The sequence below is a fragment of the Pinus tabuliformis genome, chromosome 2_1, assembly GCF_031772625.1.
Source record: "Pinus tabuliformis cultivar Carrire ecotype Pingquan chromosome 2_1, CPIR1, whole genome shotgun sequence".
Classification (NCBI taxonomy): Eukaryota; Viridiplantae; Streptophyta; class Pinopsida; order Pinales; family Pinaceae; genus Pinus; species Pinus tabuliformis.
In genome coordinates, this window is record NC_142299.1 from 649513940 (window position 1) to 649540418 (window position 26479).

General features: G+C 38.7%; 1 protein-coding gene across 1 annotated transcript in view; it reads left to right on the top strand.

Moving 5' to 3' along the window:
- Positions 1-26479, top strand: part of LOC149202256 (uncharacterized) — a 106044-nt gene that overhangs the window by 55599 nt on the left and 23966 nt on the right. Inside the window, exon 5 of the mRNA XM_089399924.1 lies at positions 25142-25252. Within this exon, the coding sequence (XP_089256050.1) occupies positions 25142-25252 (111 nt within the window). The remainder of the gene's footprint in view (positions 1-25141; positions 25253-26479) is intronic.

Sequence of the window (26479 nt, forward strand, 5' to 3'; positions counted from 1 at the left end):
TCCAAGGAAGGATAATGATGATGCTGCAGAAAGATAGGATGAACCTCCGACAGATGAGCCTATGCTTGATGGATCCCATTGATCCACCTCCCGGTGATCCCTCTGTCTCAAGGAAAAGACCTTTGTGGCTTAAAGATACTCTCGAAGATGCTAAAAGACATATTACTCCAAGAGGGACATTCCGTGAAAGTAAAAGGCCGAACAGGTATCAAGGGTACTTAGATGCCGTGAGTACTATTGGTCAAACTGAGCCATGTATGTTTAAAGACGCTGTAAAGAACCAAGTATGGAAGGATGCGATGAACGAAGAGTATGAATCTATCATGAAAAATGATGTTTGGGATGTGGTGCCTAGATTGAAGGACGAGTCCATAGTCACTTCAAAATGGCTATACAAAATCAAACATGGAGCAGATGGGAGTGCTAAGAAGTGCAAGGCCAGGTTCATTGCTCAATGCTTCTCTCAAAAGGAAGGCGTGGACTATGACGAGATATTTGCACCAGTTGCTCGATATACCACTATTTGATCGATTATTTCTGTTGCTGCCACTCAAGGATGGAGCCTACATCAAATGGACGTTAAGACTGCTTTCTTTCATGGCTCGCTTAAGGAGGAAGTCTACTTGGAACAACCTCTGGGGTTCGAAGTACAAGATCGAAGGACACATGTATGCAGGTTGAAGAAAGCCCTCCATGGGTTGAAGCAAGCCCCTAGGGCTTGGTATGAGAGGATTGATAGCTATCTTATGAAGTTGGGATTTATGAGGAGCGATGTTGATCCTAACCTATTCTTCAAGGTTCAAAAGGACATGTCTCTCATCTTGGTCCTTTATGTAGATAATCTCTTTCTAATAGGTGCAAACCCTCTCATTTTTCAATGGAAGAAGGAGTTGGCTTTCAAGTTCGAGATGAAGGACCTAGGACTAATGCACTACTTCATAGGCTTAGAGGTCTGGCAAAAGCCAGTGGATATTTTCCTTTCTCAAGGAAAATACATTGTGATGTTGCTCAAGAGATGTGGGATGGTGGATTGCAAGTTTGTTTCTACTCCGATGGAACTCAACTTCAAGAAGCTATGTGGTAGCGCTGCTAGACCTGAATTGGCAAAACCTTATGAATATAGACAACTTGTGGGGGACTTGATGTTCTTGGTAAAATCTCGTCCGAACATATGCATTGCTATGAATACATTGAGTTAATTAATGGTTGAGCCTCATTGCACACATTGGATTGTTGCTAAGAATCTCTTGAGATATCCCCGTGGCACAATCAACTATGTAGTATGGACTAAGATACACTACCGTGAATTTGAGGCTACATGGATATGCTGATGCTGACTGGGTTGGTAGTGTGGTGGATCGAAAAAGCACGTCTGGATGTTACTTCTCATTGTGCTCTACTTCAATTTCTTGGAGGAGATGGAAGCAGAAATTGGTTGCTCTAAGCACTGTCGAGGCCGAATACATTATAGCTAGTATGGCCTGTTGTGACGCTGTTTGGTTGAGGAAGCTCTTTAGCTAGCTATTTGAGCACGTGTTGGATATCGCTGTGATTTTCTGCGACAACCAGAGTGGGATTCACCTTTCAGAGAATCCTGTGTTCCACGACCGCTCCAAGCACGTTGATATCAAGTACCACTTTATTCGGGATATGGTACAGTGGGGAGCAATAAGGCTCCAACACATCAGGACAAATGAGCAGGTCGAAGACATCCTCATGAAGCCCTTAGGGAAGTTCAAATTCTTAGCCTTCCGAGAGAGATATGGAGTCGTGGAAAGACCCTCTAATGAGGGTCCCTCTTGAGTTGGACGTTAAGCTCTGGGAGCTCTTGGGTGCTTGGGGTACTTCTTGGAGATATGAGCAACCATAGGGTGAGTGGTTCACCTTTTCCTATTGGTGCGTTGTGTATAGGGTGGGTGGTTCACCTTCCCTTGTGACACCCCATGATGATTGACATGTGTGTAGGGTGAGTGGTTCACCTTCCCCTATGATTGACATATGCACAAGATGAGTGGTTCACCTTCTCCTATGGCATATGAATAGGATGAGTGGTTCACCTTCTCCTATTGATGCCCCAACATACATCTTACCAATGTAGTCTGAGACTCATGGGAAGTACCTCTCATCTGGCCAATGAGTTGGGAAAAGTGGTTAGGGACCAAAGCACTACCGATGGATGCATCGTGTATTGCTGTACTCCCTATGACTAGGATGCATGATGTTCAACAACTTGATCTAGGATCAAGTCTGATTAAGGTTCTACCTCTGGACTGACTTTTGTCAATGGAGAGTGGTAAGGTCTTGTGACTCACTCTCGATCGATTCTTATTCATTATTCATATCAGTGTTAAACATAACATAGATGAGATGAGATACAAAGATGGTTCATGACGACAGGATGGCATGATGATCGATGATGATGGATGGATTGGCAAGTGGAATTCTACCTAGTTGAGAGGGAGTGTTAAAATTGGCAACTAGGGGCAAATTCCACCTTGGGACAACTTATTTGATGGAGATGATGATTGCATTAAATTCCTCTTTTTGAGAGGACCAAAATCGATATAAAGATCATCTAATTTGCACAAGCAGTGGTGTGTTTTTGAATTTATGCCCACGTTTGCAAATTGTTCAGGGTGACCATATCATCATGTAGGCTCATGAAACCCAATGGACATGTCACTTCACCCTCAATGACTTGTATAAGTACATGTGACCTCTCACCTCATTTGGCATCATCATCACTCACACATTCTTCTCTCTCCTTCTCTCATTGGTTCATACAACTATTAGGCATGCTCTCTTTCACATGTGTGGCACAAGGAGGTTGAATTTTTGGACAAAATCGTAGGGCCGAAAATTTCAGGAGTTGACCAAGTTTGACCAACCTTGACTAGGGAGTCTTTGACCAGTTTTCATTGCAATTTTTGTAGGATTATTTCTGTTTCTCTTGGTCGCATTACTGGGCACAAATATCAAGAAAATTTGGGCACTTTGACTAATGTTGACTTTAAGGTTAATTGCAACTTTGACCACAAAAAGTTACAACAAACTTTCTCTCCTTCGACCAAATTTGACTAGACATTGAAGGACTGTTTTGGGATGACTTTCACCAACAAGGAAGGACGAGTTTGTTTGAGGTTCACTGAGCTCAAGGTGGCAAGTTTGACAGTTGTGTTGATCATCTTTTACTTTCTGGTTAGGGCTAAAATTGACTGAAGATTTGATAGGGCTCTTTGACTTTGATTTGGCAAGTCATTTTTGACTTTTTGTACTCTCTCTGCTCAACATTTGGTATAATAATAAGAAGAATTGATCAAAGGGTTTTCCCCACATTGGGGTTTTTCCCTGGCATCCGCCAAATCTGGTGTCCTCTTGTCTTGGCTTGTCTTCTGCATTTTGTTTTATGTTCTATCTACAATTACTGTCAATGTGATTTATGGTTAATGTGATTGCTATTGGAAACTAATTTGGAAAATTGTCATTGGGCTGCTTTAAGTACATTGAAGTAATTGTGCTAAGCATAGAACATCCCATTGTTATCTAAATTTTCTAGGTAGTCTCAACATTTCTATCCTCAACAAACACTTGGTGTCATCAACACATTGGCGAATAGGGCTACGAAGATCTCCGATGAAAATCATTTGACTAAAGAGTTAGACAACCTCAAAAAAGTCTTCAAATGGAATGGTTATTATGATAGATAATTCAACAAGGTAGTCAGAAGGGCTTGGTGTGATCAACATATTGGTGAATAGGGCTATGAAGATCTCCGATGAAAATCATTTGACTAAAGAGTTAGACAACCTCAAAAAAGTCTTCAAATGGAATGGTTATTATGATAGATAATTCAACAAGGTAGTCAGAAGGGCAGGGAGACACTGTTTAAGACAACAAGTTGATGATGAAGAAAATAGGACAAAAATTGTGCTACCACACGTTAAAGGTACAACTGATAAGTTGGCTAAAATTCTTAAAAAGAACATCATGGTCACTTTTGCTCCTTCAAACTCCATTAAGAGAATGTTAGATTATGTTAAACACACAAAAAATAGACAACAAGAGTAAGATAATCGTTGAATCCATATTATTCACAATGATATACAATATTATACAATGTATAATGACCTTTTGTTTTCATATTCCAAGTGGTCTCTTGGACTCCATTGACTGTTCACATTCCACGCCCAAAACCCTTAGTGGATTACCCCCTTAATCCGAAGGGGTATATATGAGTCCAAGAAGAGAGCTCTAATACAAATATGCAAAAAATGCATGGCAACAATTGGATGAATGTGCTCTTTGAAATGATGGTATAGGTGGGAGAACTCGAGGTCTCATTCGATGGTGGTTTAAGGATGACCACCAACACTGGAACACTTAGTGCAATTCCTAGAACAATTCCAAATCTGGCTAGAAGTTGAAGTCTTTTGCTAGAGGAAGTGCTCCCTAATGCTTTGAAAGGTGGTTTTTAAGGAATACCACAAACCCAAAAGAGGTGGGACACCATTGAGGTCTCAACCAACTATGGAACAATTCTGAATATGGCTAGAAGCTGAAGGCTTCTGTTGGTGGAAATGCTCCCTAATATTCTTGAAAAGAGACCATTGAGGTCTCAACCTACAGTGGTTTAAGAAAGGCCGCCAACCAAAGTGCATGCTCATGGGGCATCGCTCTGTTTCTGGCTACAACTCTGAATCTGGGTATGGCTTACTCTGGCTCTAGGCTCAAGCAATAGGTTCACGCTGTGGCTCAAGCTCGCTTAATTCATCTTTGAAGTTTGTAGACGTCCATCAATTCCCCTCTTGATAGATACAAGGTGAGAAGATGAAGAAATCTCAATTGCAAGATGTGTCAATACCCGAGAACAAATTTTGTGGTATGACCGAAATATCTTCTTGGCTGTTGAAACCCATTGCCAAGACGCGATCCATCCAAGGTGAATCTTCGTTTTTGTAGGAGGCTTGTTTCTTAAGCATCTGTTTGAATCAAAGTGGAAAAATTCGACCTCGAGAATAAATCGGCAAAGATCCAAAAATTGAAAAAGTCATTAAAGTTGGGACGTTTTTGAAAAAATCGTCAAAAAGTTGGCAAAATTAAAAAAATACAATTTCATTTACTTTTTAAATTTTTTTAAGCATCTAAAGTATCAACAACATCAGATAAATGCATTGCCACATAAATATGAAAAAAAGCTAATATGTAAGACGTATAAGAAGTCTAGTGCTACATCACATATCGATAGTGAATCAAGTCCTGGATCCTAAGTCCTAACTCAGTGTCAAGAGTCAAAATATCAACAAAAAATATAATAGATGTATATCGTGATTCATCATCATGAGTCATCTAGATATCATAAACTAATCAATCACTGAGTTCCTCTACCCCTTTTACGGGAATAGGGAATGGCTTTGCCTATTCCTCTATATGAAGAAGGACCTACCCTTGGGGCTATAAATGGACTTTGTCATCCTCTAGAAGCAAAAATAGGAGGTTGCCTCTGTCCTTTGTTGTTGCGCATCTTAGATGGTGTCAACTCCTCCTCCTCCTCGTGCTTTGCCTCCTATTCCTGCTCCTCCTCCTCCTCTACCTCTCCTTCCCCTACAACTGCTACCTCCTTGGACTCAGGTGTGTTTGGATCCACCTCTAACCAATCAGGGACTGAGTCCATGATAGGCTCCCAGTCTCAACCTTCCATGCAGCAGTGATGTCAATATGGTCCAATGAGATGGTTTCCATGTCAAGGGTTTTCTGAAGTTGTCTCACCCACAATCTGGTAAATTTCCTCCTCTTGGGCAGTGACAAACACCTCCTTTCTCCATAGGCACAAATCACAAAGGTGAGAGTGCAAAATGAGTGGAAAACTCGACCTCTTCCTAACATATACGCGCCCGACACCTCACTCATGAGTTTTGGATAAACACTCGATTTTATCCCGAGTTTTTCATGTTTGAAAAAATCGTGAAAAACTCTGCCGATAAAATCAGTGTGTTGAAAAAATTGGGAGTTCTCGATGTTATTGGGATTTTATTTGAACTTTTTGCACACCTTTGAATGATGAGTGTGCTTAGCACAATGCTCACATGGGTGAAGATCAAAACAATGATCTTTCGGCAGTGACAAACACCTCCTTTCTCCATAGGCACAAATCACAAAGGTGAGAGTGCAAAATGAGTGGAAAACTCGACCTCTTCCTAACATATACGCGCCCGACACCTCACTCATGAGTTTTGGATAAACACTCGATTTTATCCCGAGTTTTATGATTAAATCCCGAGTTTTTCATGTTTGAAAAAATCGTGAAAAACTCTGCCGATAAAATCAGTGTGTTGAAAAAATTGGGAGTTCTCGATGTTATTGGGATTTTATTTGAACTTTTTGCACACCTTTGAATGATGAGTGTGCTTAGCACAATGCTCACATGGGTGAAGATCAAAACAATGATCTTTCACATGGCCAACTCGATCACAGTGTTGGCATTTGACAATTTATGGCTGCTGTGGAAGAGGAGAAGTAGGTGAAATTGAGCTATCATGAAGAAACCCAACACTTGTAGTATGGAATATGAGAGGACACATCCTTGTCATATCCAAGACCGGTTCTTTTCATGTTGTTGACAAGCTCTTCCCAAGGTCTAATGATGGGCTTGGGAAGTGCAAACTGAACTTTTGCATCTGCATGCAAATATGCTCTTGCACTGGGCACTGAATCAACCTCAACCTCGTTGATTTGATTAGTTTTTGCCTGTTGATGGGAGTTTGTCTCAATCTCAAATAGAGGATTGTTTTGAATAAAAACCAATTCAGAATGATGACTACGCTATTATAGCTCATCTTGTTGTAGTTGTGATTCGAGCTGCAGAAACTTGATCTTTTCGTGTGCATCTTGTAAACAAATTTGAATATCAACAAGAGTGGTTTTGCTGATTTTGACTGTGTCATCAGTAGAACAGAGTATCAAAGTCTTCAGGAACTCTAATACTGTATTAATTTTGGTCATTTTTATTGAACAAATCAAGTGAATCTCACAAGTACTACTCCCAAGAATGAATAAATTACAGTAATCAATGCTTGGAATTAGGCCTCAGGCTCACAATGCATTGCGACACATAAATGAAAGGGACCCTCACGACAAACACATGTAAATGCTTTTACTCTCAAGGTAAACACCAATATACCAATATGACATACAACTTTTCAATGCACATTACTCACTGCACAAATAATGTAACTCAGAACAACATGCACCAACACACCAATTAATGCAGATTCACGCTCTCTATTCATACAATACAATGCAAAGGTATATATTTATAAAGGTTTTATTACATATATTAAAAATGTCTCAAATGAATACTAGTGCAACGCAGTTCTGTCAACACACATTACATGAGTTTCAATGCATGCATAATTCAATCAACGCACATATAATTCAACGTATATCATAAATCAACTCTGGAGCATAGGCAACCGATACACATGACAAATTGCTCAACATACAAACTTCAAAAGCTCAGTACACATACCATGAAATTCAACACATAGAGTCAGAAATGGACCAATGCACCACAATGTAAGTCTTCCTTGGAGAGAGTATTCAACCGAAGATTGAATGCACCGCAAAGTTGTATTGAGCATTCCATTCCCATGCAGATTTTATATATTCGGTGAATGTCCAACACATGCATAGGCTTAACTATATACTTCACATCAAATACCAATGCATATATAAACTCCTTATGGATAATACACACATAACTGACTACTCACTAATGAATGTAACACATAGAGATTGCAGGCCTTTGATACCAAATTTGTGTTTTCGGTCGGAAGCTTAAGATTTTGTGCTGATTTCTTCAACAACAACAACCCTTAAGAAAAACATTCATTTCATGTGCCTGCTCGCAAAGCCAGACTAATGAGTGTAACACAAAGAGATTGCAGGCCTTTGATACCAAATTTGTGTTTTTGGTGGGAAGCTTAAGATTTGTGCTGATTTCTTCGACAACAACCCTTAAGACAAACATTCATTTCATGCGCCCACTTGCAAAGACAGATTATGCATCATATGCTATAGATTTATGTTTGGTTCTCCGACCCCTTAAAGCCCACACCTGCCAAAACCAACTAGCAGAATCTTACAAATACCATTTAAATCGAATATGATCCGATCGTTTCACTTGATGATGGAGTTTTCTTTGAAGAATTCAATCCATTCCATACCCTCTGGTTCCGTCAAAGGTGATTCTTGATCAGTTTTACTAACAAGCCATTACATTCGTGCTCAAGAGTTAAAATGTCCTTTTCAAAAAATTTACATTAGTATTTGATTGAATTACATAATAGAGATGTTGCAGATTCAGGTGTTGATGAAGTAATGAATTTGACAAGAGGCAGAAGCAAGGACCACGGGGCGTAGATTTGATAGACTCCTGAGAGTGTCCAGGTCTACGTGCAGAGCCGAGGGAGGCAAGATTGATGACAAAGTCAGGATTTCATTTGGGATGAGAGAAAGTCGAGTGAACATATGTCCAAAAATAGTGCTGAGCAAAGAGACTGACATGAAATTCACAGGGGAAATGGCAGATCTAAGAGAGGTAACGATGTCTGTTCTTACAAATGCTCAGAAAGGCATAGAATTAACAAGGAGGAGAGCGCAGGTCTATGAAGGCCACAAAAACTAGTGGCTCAAACTTAAGCAGGGTAGGAAATTGCTTGCTCTGATACCATGTTAGACACATAAAAAAATAGACAACAAGAGTAAGATAATCATTGAATCCATATTATTCACTATGATATACATTTTTAATTAATGTCTAATGACCCTTGGTTTTCATATTCCAAGTGGTTTCTTGGACTCCATTGACTGTTCACATTCCACACCCAAAACCCTTAGTAGATTAGGTGTCCAACAACTTATGCGAAGGATCCAATCATGTCTGATTCATGCAAAGGTGTTTACTACATACTTTGTTCTTGTAGGAAAGCCTGCTGGAGCGAGAGCATAGGTCTACAAAGGCCACAAAAACCAGTGGCTCAAACTTAAGCAGGGAAGGAAATCGCTTGCTCTAATACCATGTTCAACACATAAAAAATAGACAACACGAGTAAGATAATCATTGAATCCATATTATTCACAATGATATACATTTTTAACTAATGTGTAATGACCCTTGGTTTTCATATTCCAAGTAGTCTCTTGGACTCCATTGACTGTTCACATTCCACACCCAAAACCCTTAGCAAATTAGGTGTCCAACAGATTATTCGAAGGATCCAATCATGTCTAATTCATGCAAAGGTGTTTACTACATACTTTGTTCTTGCAGGAAAGCTTGTCTTGGAGAAACAGACAAATCATTGGATGTGAGACTTAAGAAACAAAATGCTGATCTAAGGCATAATAGACATCTGAAATAATCTTTGGCAGAACATTCACATCATACTAATCACCACATTTTCTTAGAGAATGCTAGAATCACTGCCAAGATTGATAACTACACCAAATGAAAAGTAAGGGAAAGGATAGAAATTGAGCTAACCCCAGAAAATTTAAATAAAGGTAATAAGCTAAGGGAAAGATGGAAACCTTTACTTATTGCAAATTCTTCAAGCTTCCTGGCAACCTTTTCATAATTAGAAGCCGACTTATGATAACAAGCATAAAATTAGGGTTTCATTGACTTTTTATTAATAATACAGATGAGACAAATCAACTTCTTTTGATATTAAATAGACTCCTGAAGATGATCCTTGGTTGAGGATCAAAACATGAGACTATCAAAATACCAAATACATTTTTCCTGTCATTAATTCAATAATGGAATTTTTATGTACATGCAACCTAAAGCGAGACCAACAAAATTAAACTGCAGAAAATTAAATGGTAAAGTGCAATGTGACGGTCTAACATGGTCAAAGTCAAAGACATTGAACATGAACAATGAAGCACTGGCCCTTCATATCAAGTGCTAGTCATCTTACTCGCAAAGCGACCACTTGTCAAGTTTAAAATGTTTATTCCATTGTTATTTTGCCCACATGTGGGAGTGGGTCAAAGGTATTGGTTGGGACAAAAATAGGAATGATGGCATAGTCAAAGAGGAACATTAGGTTGTTTGACCCCACAATTACTTTCTTAACATCAAATCGTGCAAGTAAGCCCTCACTTCATTAAATCACATTCTTTGATGGTAAAAGACACAAGTTGCGCTGAAAATCTTCATGATTCATGTGGAATATTTCACAAACAAATCGTAGTAGTCTCATGGTCAAAGTGGGCTCCATATTTTATCATCAAATATTTGTTTGGTCGAGTGAGGCAACTTGACCCCCTTGGGTGGGCAATCTTTGCTGGATTTTTTTTTATTTATGTAAAATGAATTGGTCTTTGGCTTGTAGATGACAAGTCAACAACTATTATTTTGTGGATGGCAAAAACTGGACATTAGCTAGCTATTATTAGAAAAATTACAAAAGGCTTGCTCCTCCCATTTTGGTTGTTGTTGAATTGTGGGAAAGCAATGCTAAAATTTTGTTGAAGTTACTTCTCATTGTTCAAGCAAATATTGTGGATTGATTTTTTATGCATTCTGTTCTTGGTCAATTGCTATAGATTTTGTGTTTCATAAAATAGTTGCAGGTTAAAGGATTATTGCAGGGTTACTAGGTTGATCCATTGAGGGCAAACAAGACACTTGGAAAGAGGGGTCAAGGCTGTCCTCACTTCTCTTTTGCTGGAAAAGGTGTTTTCTTATTTATTCTTTTGGACAAATTCTTATAGGGGATTTCTTCGGTGCAAGAGGGGCATTATTTTTTTGTCACTGTTAACTCAGTGATTGGAGACATTGTTAATTTTAGTTAACAATGGTATGTTCTATGCTTAGCACAATTACTTCAATGTTCCTTTAGCAACCCAATGACACTTTCCAATTTAGATTTCCAATAGCAATCACATTAATCATAAATCACATTGACAGTAACTGTAGATAGAACATAAAATAAAATGTAGAAGACAAGCCAAGACAAGGGGACACCAGATTTTGGCGAATGCCAAGGAAAAACCCCAATGTAGGGAAAACCCTTTGATCAATTCTTCTGATTATTATATCAAATGTTCAACAGAGAGGGTGAGTACAAAAGTTAAAGTTGATTTGCCAATTCAACGTCAAAACAACCCTGTTAAATCTGCAGTCAATTGCATTGAAATTGAGCCCGAACCAAAAAATCAAAGATGGCTAATGCAGTAGCAAAAATTCCCCTTTGAAGCTCGGTCCAAGGCAGTCAAACTCGGCCTCCAACAGTGGTCAAAGTCAGCGCAAAATAGTCACAAAATCTGTGGTCAAACTTGGTCAAATCCTGCAGTCAACTCTGTGGTCAACCCTGTGGTCAAAGTGCTCAAAATACCTCAATCTCTGTGCCAATCTATATGGCCTGCCAAAAACAAAATTTTCCCACTATAATCGCAGCCAAATGATGAGTCAAAGTGTCTGGTCAACGCTGGTCGAACCCCTGCAACAGTCCTGAAATTCGGCCCTGCAATTTTATATGAAATTCGTCCTCCTTTGCCACACGTGTGAGAGAAAGAGAATGCCCAATAGATGTATGAACCAATGAGAGAAGGAGAGAGAAGAATGTGTGAGTGATGATGATGCCAAATGAGGTGAAAGGTCACTTGTATTACTATTTATACAAATCGTTGAGGGTGAAGTGACACGTCCATTGGGCTTCATGAGCCTACATGATGATGTGGCCGACCTGAAAAATTTGCACATGCGTGGGCGTAAATTTAAATACACACTTTTGCTTGTCCAAATTAGATGATCTTTATATCAGTTTTGGTCCTCTCGAAAAGAGGAATTTAATGCAATCATCATCTCCATCAAATGAGTTGTCTACAGTGGAATTTGTCCCTAGTTGCCAATTTTAACAAACATCTTAGGGGGAGGATCTTTCCAAGCAAACTCCATAGATTTTTTTAACTATTTTAGACTAGATAGGGGTGTGATAGTCTTGTTGCCGCCTAAATCCACACCTGGGATTATCGTGGAGAAAGTCTCTAACTCCACTTGGTGTGGCCTTGGGGGCAAGTTGCAAGTTGGGGCTGTCACCCATTTCCCAACTCCTTTGTCTAGGCTAACTCCTAGCGAAGCCAAGGGGGTTAGTCCCTAAAGAAGAAAACGAAGGCTTGATTAGTATTGTGCTAAACAAGTTCTAGGAGTCAATATCATTTCAACCAATTTACAATTCACCTTTAGCAAGATAGACCATCACATGAACTTCAAGATAGAAGATAAAAATGATTTCACAAGTGCATAAGCATCATATATCATTCATGACAAAAAAACATATGTAAGAGTGCCAAACAAATGAATAAAATGCTTGAGCAATGCAAAGGTATGATCAATAAAGAGACTAGTGCCAATAATCAGTGTTCCACGGGGACGCGCCCCCCCCAAGGGGTCTAGTTTCCTAGCTCCCCTGCTCTCCGAGGACTTGGGGATGAGAAGGGGTTGTTTCCCCACGCTCCCAGAAAATAGGGTACGCAGGGGGACGTTCCAAGGGGTTGTTTCCTTGTGCTGAGGAGTCGTTTCCTAAAAGGGGGACGTGGGGGGTCGAAGGGGGACGTGGGGGGTCGAGGGGCCCGATTTTTTTAAATAAACTTTTGTTTATAATTAAAATTTAACATTAGTTTAAATATTTTAGGGTTTAAATTCATTTTTTTATCACTTTAATTCATTATTCGCCATGGCCCCTCACTCCATTCGCAAGACATTCCTAGTTCCTCTGTAGCAGAGAGGAATTGGTCCACATATAGCTTCATCCACTCTATCAAGAGGAACAAGCTTACCTCTAAAAGAGCGGAGAAATTAGTTGTTGTGCACAGTGCCCTACGTCTTGAGCATAAGAAGACATTTGAGTATTTGAAGGGACCAGCAACATGATGGGATGTTGATCCATAGGATGATGCACAGGTAGATATGGAGGAGAGACTTGATGAGACACAGATGGGGTTGGTTGGTGTGCCACCTAGCATGTTTGAGAATGCTAGTGTTTCAGATGGTGATATGGTTGATCCTGATTTATTCATGCAGCAGCTGGATGCAGAGACTAGCGGGGCATTACCTTGAGGCTTGAGCAAAATTATGCTCGTTTATCTTTTGATATGTTGATGTTCTTATGTTATTCTGACTCTATAAAATTTTGACTCTTGATGTATCAGACTTGACTTTAGTCTTTTATAATTCTATAAAATTTTGACTCTTGATGTATGATGTATTAGACTTGACTTTTATAATTTTATGTCAATATTCACTGTTCAGTATTCAATGTTCATAGTAGGAAGTGGAACATCAATATGGTTTAAACTTTAATCATAATGTATGATGTATGATTATAAATTAGAATTTTAAATTTATATGATATTAGATAATGATATTCATATCAATGATCATGCTTTGCAGCTTTTCAATTCAAACCCAATTGTCATAGTGGACTCAATTTATAAATTATATTTTATATTTATAAGTTTTTAAGACCCTGACGTCCCCCCACGTTTCCTAAAAATTGGTGGGGAGCTTTTGCATAGGCCGCTCCCGTGTATCCTCGCTCCCTCGCCCCCTTGTCCTGGAACCTTGGTGGAACATTGCCAATAATCCAAATAGTTGCTTGCAAGAAAAGTAAAGTACTTGGAAATGAAAGGAATTGAAAGCAAAGTACTTGAAAAGGATAGCTTTGAAATGAAAGTTGCTTGAAATAAGAACTTGCCAATTTGTAAACAACTTGTAAAGCGAAAGCAAATGATATGTCAATCAAGTACACAATGCAAATTTGATGAATTGCCTCTTCGTTAATTTAGGAATTAGTTAGGTTATCTCTTGAGTTAATGTAAATTGGAGAGAGATTGCACCTAATCCAATGTGAAACTTTTCCTCCAAACCTTGATCTTAGCAAAGATAAGGATAACTGCACGGAGATCCAGTGTGGGGAAGCTTAGCTTCAATGAGTACCCACCTAATTTCATAAGTTAGCCCACTCGCAAGTAGATCGAACACGGGTTTCCCCAACTTGATTTAGCAAGTCGAGTGTCTATTGTCTCCAAACTCGGAAAAAGAGATGGGTGATAAGGGGCCCTATTAAACTATGCAACCAATTAAGCTGGAGGTTAATTTCTCTAAATGAAAAAGAACTCAAATCTAATGGAACTAGCAAAGCTAAAAGACTAAGCTAATCTAATTGTACAAATGAAATGAAAGGATTGCAATTGCCAAACTTGTGATACAAATGCCTTGCATAAATAGATGATGCCTTGAAAAGAAAGAACAAGAGCAACTTATGAGGAATTTCTAGCAAGAAGGGAAATATTGCAATAGAGAAAACTGTGAACAACAGTAGTTAATTGCAAGGAGAATAAAATTATAAATTCTCAAAACAAAAAGAGTGGAGTTAGTTCATAAGATTCATTCAAGTGAAACGAAAAGTGAATGAGAGACCACGAGCCATGTTGCATGAAACGAAAAGTGAATGAGAGTGAAAGCAACTAAAACAAATCATCCAACCATTCAAGCAAGATACCTTCCCCAAAAGTTGAAGGGTGGGATGCCAAGGGGAAACAGTGCCCAAGCTCCCAAGAGAAAATGTTATTTTTATTAGAGTTAAGTCCCACTTTTTGGATGAGGGATGTTGAAGGTGCCTTGGAAAGGTTTACAAAATGTCCCTCAAAAGGGAAAATATACCTCCTCCAAGTCTAATTATAAAAAGGCTATGAATCCTTCAAAGTGTCGGTTAATGATATATTCAAATATACATGCCAAATGCTTACAAAACATGCATCATAAGTCTGCCTTAAAAGACAGTGAGGCTTGCCTCAAGGGACAGCCTTTACAACTCTGCTCAAGAGGTCTAAAATCTGCTAGCTCAATCACACAATATCAGTCCAAAGAATGATGTCAAATCTGCCCACTAGAAAGTCTCTCACTGCCCAAAAATCAGTCCTAGAGAGAGCCTTTTCGCCGCCCAAAATATCTCCTAACAAGACAGTCCTAAGAGGGTTCAAGGAAAGGCTTATCTATGCTTCCAATTCAGCCCTACAAACCTGTGAAATAAGGCAGCCAAAGAACCAAGTTAGCAGAGCTCAAGCTTTATAGAAAAATCCAAAACAAACATGAGTAACTCTAGATCCTAAGCCTTGTTAATTTATCGATTTTGATTTTCAAGGCAAAGGGAAAGGAAAATTTGTTTGCCCAAGGAGAGACAAGGAATTATTGATTTTCTTTGAAAAATGGGGCTGATATTAACACAACAACCCCTTAGAAGAGCCTACAAGCTCTAGATCTTCAATTTAGATGCAAACAAGTAACCAAAGTTTGTTTAGAACTTAAATTGATGGAAGGAGATCCAATAGGGGCTAGTGGAGCCCCCTTGAAAATTCCTCTAAAGATCACAATATGGCAGCCCTTTGGAAGTGGGTTGAGTGAATACAAGCTATGAAACAGACCAAAACATCAAGTTACCTCCATCAACAGGCAAGAAATGTGAAAAATCCATGATTGCAATAGCTGGAAACTATTCTCCTAGCTGATGCAGTTTATTTGTCTTCAGTTAATTAAATTAACGACAAATAACGAACAACTCTCTAATGCAATCTTCACAATAAAAATAAATACGTTGCAGAAAATAAATTGGAAGCTGAGAAATTCATATACACAATTAACACAACTATTTTGGACTAATGTCCCTGTAAAAATCCTGAAGGGAAAAACCGATGTAGTAGACGAGGGTTTATTTTATTATTATGCAACAGTAAAATTTGAGTACACTAATCTGGATGCCTTATTGGCAATCCTCCAACAAATAATCTGGGCAAATAATTTGGGGAAAAATTATCCTTTCTGCAAAGTAACTCAGCCTCTTTTGGGCTTGCTCGCAATGCCTTTTGGCTACTCGCCCTATTGGCTTGCGCAAGTTTGGACGACCTCTGAAACTGCCTCCAACTAGGCCGTCTAGCCTCCTCCAGCCACTGGAAAAATTTCACTTTGCCTTTCTGGAGATTTTCTTGACCTCAGGCAACTGAAACCAATTCCTCCTGGCAATTCACTCAACTGGATTGCCTAACTCCCACTTCATGAAGGATTTCTTTGCAAAAAACCTCGGCCTCCCTTATCTTGTCTCTTCGACAATGGAAAACCACTGGGAAATTCCTTCGAAATTTCTCTCTGCTGCTCCCTCTCTCTCTCACTGTCCTTCTGGCTTGAACTCTTTTCCTTGTTGAAGCTGCAACTTGATAGCTCGACCTGCCAAGGAAACTTGCGCTCGACATCAGTGTCCCTCCTCATCCCATCGATCTTCTCTTATAATCTCTAGCTGGAGCCTCAACAACCATGATTAGATCCTTATCAATGGCTGAGATCATCTTAGACTCGATCCATGTGAGTCTCTAGAGCATTCTCGATCATCCTCAATTAATTCCCATTAATTAATAGATTTCCCTAAGTTAGACTTGGTCATTTTTTAATTATCGATCAATTAATTTAATTGAGTGGTCTCTAGGTGTTTTCTCCCAAAACCTTTTCTGGGTTTTGGAGATTTCATGTTCCTTAGTCTCTTAGACATAAATCGAGACTAAAACACTTGTTCGATGCTACAAAAACTAACACTCCTTTTAGCAAGGAAGGTGTTCTCTCTCTCCACTACTATACTTTCCTACACCTGGACTATCCTGCGCTGCTAATGTTTGACTAACTTCCTTCACTTCTCCAAGCTTACCATTCTTCCTGTCACTAAAAATCATTGTGAAGAGAATGTTGCCCATCACGCTACTGTGCTAATTGTAATCTACTCATATGGCCACTGCTACTGCTTTGTTGCTACCTCTGCACTATTGCTGTAACTACTGCAATAATGAGATTGATCTCTTCAGATCCTGAAGTGCTAGCTTCCATAGGGCTGCTCCCTTTGAAGCTAGACTTCCTCTGAGTCGATCTCCCTATGGGAAATATCTCTGCTCCCTCCTGACAACTCACACTGTCTTGCTGACTGCGTAGCTCTGCGTTGGGAATCTTTTGGCTAGAACTACACTTGCAATTCACATTGCCTGTCTCACTGCAACTAGTCCTGCAACTGTCTCTTGATCATCTCACTGCAACCAACTCTGCTACTGTCTATCTGATTGCATCATGTTGATACTGTGTTACTGCAACTGTGTATCGAGCATCTGACTGCAACTAGTTCTTCTAATACTGAATCCTGCCACTGAACACTGTGGGCTCCTGTAGCAATGATAATGATCCTACTGCAACAATTGGAACTGATCACCTTGATCTCCTTGATCTCCTTGCTGCATTTGGATCCTGCCCAACTTGACATGCTCAGGTATCAACCTCCTCCTCCACCTGGAGATATGTCTGCTATTAGTGCAAACTCCTCCAATCTGATGATTAGCTCATCAATATCTGTCGAAGCTGCTGTTTGCTCTTGCTTCTCCTTCTTGTCCTCCTTCATTTGAGGACATTAGGTGATATAGTGGCCATACTCACCACACCTGAAGTACTTGATTTTCGACATATTTTTCTTCTTCCTCTCGCCTCCTCCTGAGCCTTGTCGCTGATTGGGACCTTCCTTCACCTTTCCCTTGCCGGCAAGGGTCACATTCTCCTCCTCCTCCTCCTCCTTCTTCAGTTCCTTACTGTTGTTATTGGTAGAACCATTCGCAAGGATGAGTCTCATCTCCTCCAGAGTGAAATCACTCCACAGACGACCCCATCCAGGTTGCATATCTCACCCAAAAATAACTTGGATGAAAGTATGCCACTCCTTGGTGAAACCATTGAGAGCTGTTATGACTAGCTCGCTATCTAATGGTTTTTCTTCAACCGCCGCAAGTTCATCTCTGACATTTTGAATCTTGGTAAGGTAGGGCGTAATGCCTTATTTCTTCTACATTCTAGTGGTCCTCAACTTCTCCTTGAGAATCATCTTCCAATTCTTCGATGGATTCTCTTGCACCTTGACTACGACATCCCACATTTCCTTTGCTGTGTTTAATGTAGCAACATGCAGAATGATATGATCCCGAACTCCATCTTGGATCATCCTCTTATCCTTGGCCATCTCTTTCTTGTACTTTGGTTGTTGTTGAGGATCTGCTAGTATGGCGATAGTGTTCTCCACATACTCCTTCAAACCATACTCATCTAACAAGAACGACATTCTAGCCTTCCATACGCCAAAGTTAGAGGATCTATCTAGTCTTTCTTGATTCTTGAAACTTGCTGTGGCCATCTCTGCAAAACTCAAATAAGCTAGAGGTCAATAACCTTTCTCTTTCCGACAAATCAATTTGGCCTCTTCTACTATTCACACTCCTACTGGAATGCACAAATCTCTTCCTACACTCGCTATAGAGATCCTGCACTAGCCTCCAGAACACTTCCCGGAATTCACATTGCCTGCAATATCACTAGGTATCTCACATTCGCTGGACTGGCTAGTCTATACGACCCTTTTATGCTGGAAATCACGATTTTCTTTACTACACTGGAAATCTGGAAACCCTCTGAGAGTTCTAAAAATGATCTCACTGTGTGTTTTTCTCTTCCTGCCCTACACAGATCTGCAATTGTTGCAAATCTTTGTGCCCATACCTAATAGATTTGCTATTGGATCTAGAAATCAAACCCTCTACCTCTGCAATTCGCTCCACTAGCTTGCCTGTGCAGATCTGGAGAGATTGTGCTCAGATCTCCCTATGAAACTACACGAATATGCTTCTCTTGCTTCTAAGCTTCGTATCTGATCAACACGCTCTGATACCATGTGAAAAATCCATGATTCCAATAACTGGGAACTATTCTCCTAACTGATGCAATTTATTTGTCTTCAGTTAATTAAATTAACGACAAATAACGAACAACTCACTACTGCAATCTTCACAATAAAAATAAATATGTTGCGGAAAATAAACTAGAAACTGAGAAATTCATGCACACAATTAACACAGTTATTTTGGACTAGTGTCCTCGGAAAAACCCCAAAGGGAAAATCAGTGTAGCAGATGAGGGTTTATTTTATTATTATGGAGCGGTAAAATTTGAGTAAAATAATCTGGATGCCTTACAGGGAATCCTTTGACAAATAAATTGACCAAATATTTTGGAGAAAACTTCTCCCTTCTGCAAAGTAGCTCAGCCTCTCTTTGGCCTGCTTGCACTGCCTTCCGGGTGCTCGCTCTGCTTGCCTGCGCAAGTCTGGACGGTCTCTGAAACTGCCTCCAATTGGGCAGCTTGGCCTCCTCTTGCCACTAGAAAAATTCAATTTGCCTTTCTGAAGACTTTCCCAATCTCTGGAAATTGAAACAAATTCCTCCCGACAATTTACTCAATTGGACTGGCTAACTCGCACTTCCTGGAAGACTTCTTTTCGGAAAAACTCGACCTCCCTTTTCTTGTCTCTTCAACAATAGAAAACCATTGGGAAATTCCAGAATTTCTTTCTGCTGCTTCCTCTCTTTGTTGCTCTCCTTTTGCCTCAAACTCTCTTCCTTGTTGAAGCTGCAACTGGATAGCTCGACCTACCAAGGAAACTCGCTCTCCACAACTATGTCCCTCTTCATCCCATCAATCTTCTCTTATAATCTCTCGTTGAAGCTTCAATGACCATGATTAGATCCTCATCAATGACTAAGATCATCGTAGACTCGATCCATGTGAGTCTCTAGAGCATTCTTGATCATCCTCAATTAATTCCCATTAATTAATTGATTTCCCTAAGTTAGACTTAGGAATTTTTTAATTATTGATCAATTAATTTAATTAAGTGGTCTCTTGGTGTTTTCTCCCGAACCTTTTCTGGGTTTTGGAAATCTCTTGTTCCTTAGTCTCTTAGACACAAATTGAGACTAGAATACCTGTCTGATGCTACAAGAACTAACAAGAAAGAGCACCTTTTGACCTCCCAAGTCTTTGATTTTATTAGAGAAATGGAAAGAGTGTAGAATGCAATAGAGTTTTCCCAAGCATGAGCTTCTCAACCATGAAAATAATAAAGTCTAATGGGTCTCTTTATACACAATTGGGAGGAAATCCCAATGAAAGTAAATTAAACATGTGGCATAGTGGTGAAAATCCCAAAGAGGGTCGAATTCTCCATGTGTAATAAAGCTTGGCCAAGTGGACTTTGAACAGCTGTAGGTGTGGTCACAAATTGGTTGTCAAGTCTCCTTGCTGGTAGCGTGAATCCCCTTCAGACCTGCATTGGTTTGACTGCTAGCCAAGTGTATAGATGATTGAAGTGAATGGGAGACAAACTACCTCAAAATATGTGCATGACTGCCACATCAATTGACATGTGTACAGGATGGTGTGTATAGGATCTTAGATTGGGCCTACGTAGGAGTGCACATTGCCAACGTACTGTTGTATGGAATGGAGTGTGAATAGGTGTAAAGAAGAGCTGAGATAAGGGGAGTTAACTCCCGCAAAAAACTCCAACCAAACTCCCACAAAAAATGCTTCCCAACATGCTGCTAAATCTGTGAGGAATCAAGAGGAAAACGACCTACTGAGTAGGCAAACTCGTGGGGCCATAACTAGCTATTAAATCGTGGCTAGGTTGGTTGGGAACTTGACCTCCAATGTGGCCTTCCAAATCATCATTCACTTGGTCTTTGACTTCAATTTGAATTTCCATGTCATTCCCACTTGGTGAAATATTTATTATGTCCACCTTTTCTTTTTTTCATTTTTTATGCTACTTTTTGCCACTCACATAAGAAAATTGGGCCTTGAGGGGATAGAAATCAATTTTTGACCCTCAAAGTGGACCTTAGAAGAATGTTGGGATGGAGAGCATGATTTTTAAGTATTTATATGCCCCTAACATCTTCTAGGCTCACCTATTTACAATTTTATCAGGAATTTAATTAAAAATCTTGTCTTGTGAAAATTTTTAATAAATGAAAAAAATTCCAATAAAACCCTAATCAAATTTCACGACACTTCAGATAAGTCCTAGTATGGTAATATACAACGACTTTGGGCATTAGGACGGGTTGAAGGCTCAATCATCAATTCATCATTCCAACTTTGGAGGTGTGCGAGTGAAAAAATTCAGCTAGTTATTCATCACTACAAAGCGAGAATAATTAGCTAAGAGACCACAAAGACCCTACCTCTGCTCAAGCTGAAAAGATCTACAAATCAAAGTAGCTTGAAGTCTACTCATCCAAGAGAATCAAGATCAAGGACGTTGTCATCATCATCAACAAGGACGTTGTCATCATAATCAAATGCTCTAAGGTGATCTCCCTCTCTTTGGAGCAAAAGGATCACTTTTGAAGAAAACTATCTTCATCAAGGAGAATTTTTCTATTATCTATATCATCATCAAATTCAAGGAAGCAACAAGTTGAAGAAGCATCTTCACAAGTAAGTATATTTATGTCTACATCTAAATCTGTCAAAATGTCGTTTTGCAAGGAAAGTAACAAATTGGTTGGGGATTCAAATTGTCTTGCATGGAAAAAAAGAATAGATCTGAATCTCAAAAAAAATGAGGTCATGGAACATGTTAAGGGCTCAATCACCAAACCTCCAAAAGAAGATGCTCAAACACTTGCAAGATATATGAAAAGGGAAGTGAGGGCTTAAAGGATTCTCATAGAATCCATCAAGGATCCCCTCATTCCCTATTTATCTAAGAAAATTCAAAATAAATATATGACAAACTGGTAGAGTTGCTTTCCGTAAGCATTGCAGGAAGTAATCTCATTAAGACAAGAACTCTACAAGCTAAGGATATCAAAATAAGAAGGAATAGCCTCATACTTTATGAGGATATCTGAAATAAGGGATCAACTTCAAGATCTGGGAGAAATAATGTTTGACAAAGAGATGAATACCATAGTACTAAATGCACTACCAGAGGAATGGGGTAACTTTACATCAAGCATTTATGGGAAGAAGGAAGCTACTCCATTCAGGGATTTATGGTCACCATGCAAGATTGAAGAAACTAGGCTGAAGGCAAAAATTGATGTAGGATAAAGTGAGCAAAATCAAACATATGCTACAATGACAAAAAGAAAAGGAAAATTTGGAAAATTTGGTCCTCAGAAAAAGAAGAAGAATATGGCTAGGTTCAATGCTATGGATGTCAAGAATATGGGCATTACAAGAGAGATTGTTCTAAACTCAAGAAGGACAATAACAAAAGGGGAAGAGAAGAAGCCCATATCACTGAAGAAGTGGAGGAATCTGAAAAGAAGAAATCCAAGAAAGAGGAAATAAAAGATCTCTACTATGATTGAGATAGTCTTCCTCTCCCAGTTCTTTTCAAGTTCTATTTTTCAAGTTCTTCTATTGTATAACTATCATGGTGGAATTTACAAAGGAGCATGATAGGATGCACCATGGCATCATAGAAGCATTGAAAGAAAAAGCTTGTGACATCATCATAGAGGAGCATGAAAGATAGTTGAAATAGAAGTCACCTATAAAAGGAAGTAACTCATGGGAAACCTCTTTAGAAGCATAAATGGTACTTATGAAAGAAGAAAATGTCATCTAGTACAAAGCTCATCATACATCATTCAAAAGGAAACAATTGCTGGATAAGGATACTCAAAATCCTTTGTTGGAGTCTTCATTAGAAGATTCACCGATTAAAAGGAAGCAAGTGTTTCATCGATAATTCCTACTTGTAGGAATTCATGGGATGATGGTATGATGTCGAAAGAAGTGAAGCAGGTCAAGGGATTGAAGTTCTTCTAATCAAGGAAGCTGCTGAAGGAAGTCTAGATGACCTAAAGGAAGAAATGAGGTATGTATGCATATATATTAAGTCATGTCATATGGTTGCAGATATTATGAATGAATGCTCTACTTCGAGAGCATGATCAGAAGAAAGGATCTCCCCCTTTGAAATGATTTAGGAAGGCATTGACTAGATGAAATCAACATAATATGTCCTCATATGAAATATAAGGTGGTTGACAAAATTAGAGGAACTCTGATTGGAAGTTCTTGGAAGAAAATATGCGAAGAAAGAAAGGAAGAGATCATGAAAAATGAAACTATGGAGAAGGCAATCAACATCCAAGGACTGAAAGATTTGACTATGATATCTCCATGAAAGATACAAGGACAATAATTGAATTTTTGAGTTAGCACATGAAAATTTTGGAAAATGCAGCTTGTATGTTTAGTGTTTAACACAATGTCGATGAGGAGAAAGGATTGTATATAGCCATAACTCCCAGTTTAGAAGCTCAATTTGGGTGTGGGTGAAGTTGTTGGAAGGTTAATCCAGAAGGGAATAATTTTGATGGCTTAGACACTGGACAATTTCTTTAGAATTCTTCGGAACTTCAGAAGAAGAAGAGACATATGACCTTTATTTGATAAAACACAAGAATGCAATCTGGAGATTCCTTTACATATTTCATATACAAGTGGAAACTGCTAGTTACACAGATCATCTAAATGACAATGTCTTAACACTAACCCTGATTTCTGGTTATTAAATCGTGCAGGATAAAAGAATAGGTGCAAGAGCACAATGAAAGTGCATGAATGAATGCAAGTAATGAAGAAATTGGATATATAGGAGCTGAAGTCGAGCTAATGGCTATAAATAATAAATATATCAACATGAATAACAAGGATCAGTGGTTGGGTGATATGGGCTGCATAGAGGACAAATACCCAATGTACCCAATATTAAATGAGAATGGTCTAGAATTACCACTGATCATAAGGTAGAGACAACAATGTGGAGAGACTGTTGCAGAATATAAATATTGCAATTTTCATATTTGATGCCCGATGAGTTCAATGTGGGCCTGTTTATAGGCTTTTAGGAGACCTAGTAAAGTTAATGATATCCACCTCTGTTCATATTACCATGTGCTTAATACAATACATTATCACAAATCTAATATTATCTACTTTTTATTACAAAACCTTCTATTATGATCTCCTGTGACTCAATCTAACCTGTCACAACAAACTGTTTTATTAACTTGTTTTGATCATAGTCCTAACGAAAACTAAGAAGAGTCATTGTTGAGATTCAATAGAAAATTTCCATTTATCTATTGAGAGGCCTTTTTTAATTTCTCAAGATATAAATTGTAGCTAGAAGTAAATAGAGTGTTGTATCATAGTCATATGCTAGTGCCTGTTGGGAAAATACTTGGATGAGTATGAAATAAACTACGTATTAGATTCCTTTGTATCGAAAAAGTTTTCAAGACATAGGGTAGTTAATATTGTTTTCCACTTTGTTGTCTGCTTGTTCTTTGATGCGTCTAGATACATAAGAAATTAGACATACGTACTTGTAGTACAAACCCTTGCTTACGACACAAAGATTTGATCACAAATATAGGAGGCTAGCAAAGGGTATGATGGTTTAATCAATGTAGTATCCATGTTACTGTCCATCACTTGAATTTTATGCCCTGTACACTTGGTGGAGCTTAGTGAAAGGTATGAGGGGATCTTTGTTTTGAGGATGCTTTAAATTTCATGCAGATCACTGTAATTTTGATTGGAACAACACAAATTCTTAATGCCTGGTTGTTCTGTTGCCATGATATTTTGTAAATCACCTAAGAACATCTGTTTGCGTCCTGCGTATCATAGACATTATAGGACAAAATTTGATGATAACAACAACATGCACAATGGAGTTGTTATGCACTTTACACTTCAAGCCATAAGTTGAGGACAAAAAGAAGATTTTGTCCATACTATTTATTATATAATATATTTTGTCAACAATAAGACTCATTTCCTGAAATCCTTTACTTGATTCTTTTGGGTGCAAGTCTAATAAAGTCTTAACTACATTTGAATGTGTAGAAACAAGAGAGTGTCATTTATCATTGAAATGTAATCTGAAGGATCTGTTTCCATCTTATGTTGTATTTCTAAGGCTATTATGTTCTATTAAGGAGGCATTTAAAATCTAATTGTTCTTTCTTTCCGGTGGTTTAATGAATCTACATATTTTTCTTGCTTGGAATAAAGTTTATTCTACCATGGTGTGTAGCTTTTGTACCATAACTGAGAAAGTCAAAGAGAACATGGTACATGATTATAGACATTTGTTGGTTTGAAATTAATGTATCTAAAATGTTACAGGACTTCTATCCAGAGCGCTTAGGGAAGGTGTACCTTATTAATCGACCATACATATTTTGGGCAGCATGGAAGATAGTATCTCCTTTTATTGACAAAGTAACAAGGCAAAAGGTAATTCAACCTCAAATAGTAGATAACTGAAATGACTGTGATGTTATTGCTTAACTTCCTTTCTGTTTTTTTCACTGTTTGAAGACACTTGAAATCAGGTAGATATGTAGCAACTTGCAATCAGTTGGTTGCAAACAATTGAAGTTCATAATGAAAATATTACTATCACAGTACACATTAATTCATTAAAATAAAGCTATGTTGCCGGATCTGCCTATGAAAGATCCAGATGCGGATCAGGATAAGGATTTGATAGGATCTTTCCTAGATCCACTTGTGGCCCAAAAGCCCTAAATTTTTTCTATAAAATAGCCCCTCCCCCATTCTAAACCATAAGAATTTGTGTTTTTGACAGTTGTCTGTATTTCTGAGTTTGTTAGGGCAATTTGGAGCGAAATATATTTGAAGATCTATGTTTCCTATTTTTCTAGTTCATGGTGTATATATATATATCCGTGGAAAGTTTCCCTGGGTAAATTCTCTAGGCACTTTCTCACATTTCATGAATGACATCCATGGAAATGCTGGTGGTGGGACACATGTATACCTAACCTCAAGAGACCTAGGTGGATTCAATGTTGTGATTTCCTTGGCCATTGTGACTTTGGCATGGGAAGTCAAACCACTTGAGCTAACCTACTCTTTCTCTCTCTCTACACACAGACTTTCTCACATTCCATGAATGGCATCTAAAGGAATTTCTGGTGGTGTCTACACACACACACACACACTCTTTCTCACATTGCATGACTGGCATATGAGGGAAATGCTGGTGGTTAACAACATGTACCCCTAACCCTAGGGGACCGAGGTGGATTCAACCCCGTGACCTCCTTGGCCATTATGGCTTTGTCATGCTGAGTCAAACCACTTGAGCTAACCCACCCTTGGCTATATGTGTTTGTATAATCCCAATGGGTTGTTGATTTTTACATGGCCTTCTATACTAGAAATTATTTTTGATGATTTTGATCTTTTTCACATTCTTATTCATTATTCCATCATTCAATAATTAAGTAGAAGACATCAACCATATACATTTAAGATAGTAGGATTAAAAACTTAAAAAGAGACAACCACACAAGAACACAAGAAATTTACCCTGGGAAAACTCTCATTGGGAATAACCTAACAACCTTTTTCAATAGAGAATTCTTCAATTCAACATAGATACACCGAAGTCATTAACTAGGTCAAACCTAGTCCATCCTCCTAGTTAAGTCAACT